Source organism: Frankliniella occidentalis, unplaced genomic scaffold (assembly GCF_000697945.3).
Source record: "Frankliniella occidentalis isolate FOCC.00 unplaced genomic scaffold, Focc_3.1 Scaffold235, whole genome shotgun sequence".
Classification (NCBI taxonomy): Eukaryota; Metazoa; Arthropoda; class Insecta; order Thysanoptera; family Thripidae; genus Frankliniella; species Frankliniella occidentalis.
In genome coordinates, this window is record NW_026267361.1 from 105,369 (window position 1) to 107,756 (window position 2,388).

The 2,388-nt window shown below is 40.9% G+C and overlaps 1 protein-coding gene across 1 annotated transcript; it reads left to right on the forward strand.

Annotated features, from left to right (window-relative positions):
* The first annotated feature begins 289 nt into the window (after window positions 1-289).
* LOC127750684 (uncharacterized) lies at window positions 290-1,228 on the forward strand. Its single transcript, XM_052272964.1, has one exon. It carries the CDS (start codon window positions 290-292, stop codon window positions 1,226-1,228), a length of 939 nt encoding a protein of 312 aa, XP_052128924.1.
* The last annotated feature ends 1,160 nt before the right edge of the window (window positions 1,229-2,388 follow it).

Consider the following 2,388-nt stretch of genomic DNA (forward strand, 5'->3'; position numbering starts at 1 on the left):
TCACTTTTGATTCGTCTTCTTCCACTTGGTTTACAGTTGGGCGTGGGTCAAAATGTCCTCTTCTGTAATAATTTGCCTCATTGTAGTATTTACCCCTCTCTCTAACTATGCCAGGCTGCCTGTTCACTGATGAGCCAGATGCAAGCCAATAGCATAATCGACCAGTGCAAGTGACAGCTGTGAACAGAGAAAATCAGTTATTAAACAGTGTATTATTCTTTCTTGTCTGTTGCAGGCAAAGCTATATCGCTGCCAAGAAATTCAGTGCAAGAGGAGCTTTCTATGCTATATGGAGGCAAGAGAAAAATTAACTTGGGATCAATTCAAGTTTTACACAGGTCTCACCAAGACAATGTTTGAGATTTTATATACATTTCTCGGAAGGGAAGAAGTTTGTGGCTCTTTGAAGTACAAATATAATGACAAGACTCCCAAGAGGGAACAATTCATAGGTGATTTGTTTCCCAAAGACAAACTTTTCATGACACTGCTACGATTAAGAAGAGGGATCCCAGTGAAAGACTTAGGAGTGCTATTCAACGTTCATGGCAGCTGGGCAGCCAGAGTGGTGTGCGTATGGGTACGCTTCATGAGTTTGCAGTTCAAGTTGCTTGAAAGCAGCATGTTCCCCACAGCTGATGCTCAAAATTCCCTGAAGCCAAAATGTTACGAGAAGTTTCCCAAATTACGTGGAATAATTGATTCAACTGAGTTCAAGATTCAAAGACCCAAACATATGCAGCAACAAAGCAACACCTACTCCGCATATAAGGGTGCGAATACATTAAAAGCTCTTGTGTGCCTTTCATGCCACGGTGGATTGTCATATATTAGTGAGGGATATGAAGGCAGCATATATGACAGGAAGCTGCTTATAGAGAGTGGTCTGCTGGAAAAGATGCTCCCTGAAGAAGCTCTAATGGCTGACAGAGGCTTTGACGCAGAAGACCTATTTGATGAGAGGGATTTGGAGCTTATTATGCCAGCATTTCTTGGAAATAGAGAAAATTTTACAGCCAGAGAGCTTATAAGAAATAGAGCTATAGCTGTGTCTAGAATCCATGTAGAAACATTCATAGGTATGATAAAACAATTTCGCTTGGTGCGGTATGTTATACCCAATTCAATGTTGGCCTATGCAAGTGACCTTATTAAAGTCTGTGCTTTCTTGGCCAACTTTCAATTGCCATACATTAAAAACGATACTGATGATAATGATAACAATTAATATGCTTTCTGAATGGATGCATTGTTAACAAGGTCTGAAATTGTCCTTGGATAAATTGTCAACACTGAAAATGACACTGATGATAATGTTACTAATTATTATTTTGGTTTCTGAATGGGTGATTGCTATAGCTGTCAAAAATGTGCCTGAATAAATTGTGGCCTTTAAAGCTAAGGTACACTGACTGCATTAAAATAATTCTTACCTTCATGTCCTTGACTCTCCACATGGCGACCAATGAGGAGAAGAACAGCCATAATATGGCAGCATCGCCCAAGTGCCCTTGCCTTACAACTACATTCTGCAAGGCACACTGACCCACTCTTCTTTGAAATAGTGACTGTCACATTGTAAATCTTATTAACGTAGGATGCCTGCACCTCTGCCTTCACAAAATAGTGATCATTTCTGAGACAGTCTTTCATTGTGAGAACTCTACCACTATCAATGAAAACATTTGCCCGCCTCAGCGTACCATTAACAAAAATATTCTTGCGATCACTTTGGGTGGGCTGAGAGAAATCCGTGAGGCCCTGCGTTTCGGGTTCTGATTCCACAGCCTCAACACCATTTTCATACGAGAATCTAGTTTCTGGAACTAGGTCCAAGTACGCCCTCGCTTTCAATGAAGAATACTGATTAGGGATGTGCGCACTGGGAAATGCCTTGAAAAGTGATGGGCCCAAGGGCATTACTAGAACCAAGCGGGCATTGGTCTGCTGAGCCTGCAATGAATGAAAAAGCCATGATTTTTGGAAGGTCTTGAATCCAATGCTAGTATTGGCCAAATAATGAAAAGTTACCTGAGCCATCAATCTCTTCCTTTTTAACTCGTACCATTTCCCACAATCAACACCAGGATACACTAGTTTTGACACTTTTCTTCGCATGTGATTCAGGATCCTGGAAAGTACAATTTAGACATTACTGCAATCTACTGAGTAACGACAAAATTCAATAAAAGACAAATGTATTACAAACCTGGTCTTCAGAGCAATTCTCTTGCCTTTAGTAGGCAAACGTCTGCATGCAAGCCACCGTTTCATATCATCATTTAGGCAGTTTTCTAATTCCACTTCAGTCAGTTCTGCTCCAGGGACCTCATCCTCGAACAGTTGTGGATCAATGATATCTAAGCCCAAATTGGGATGGTCACATGA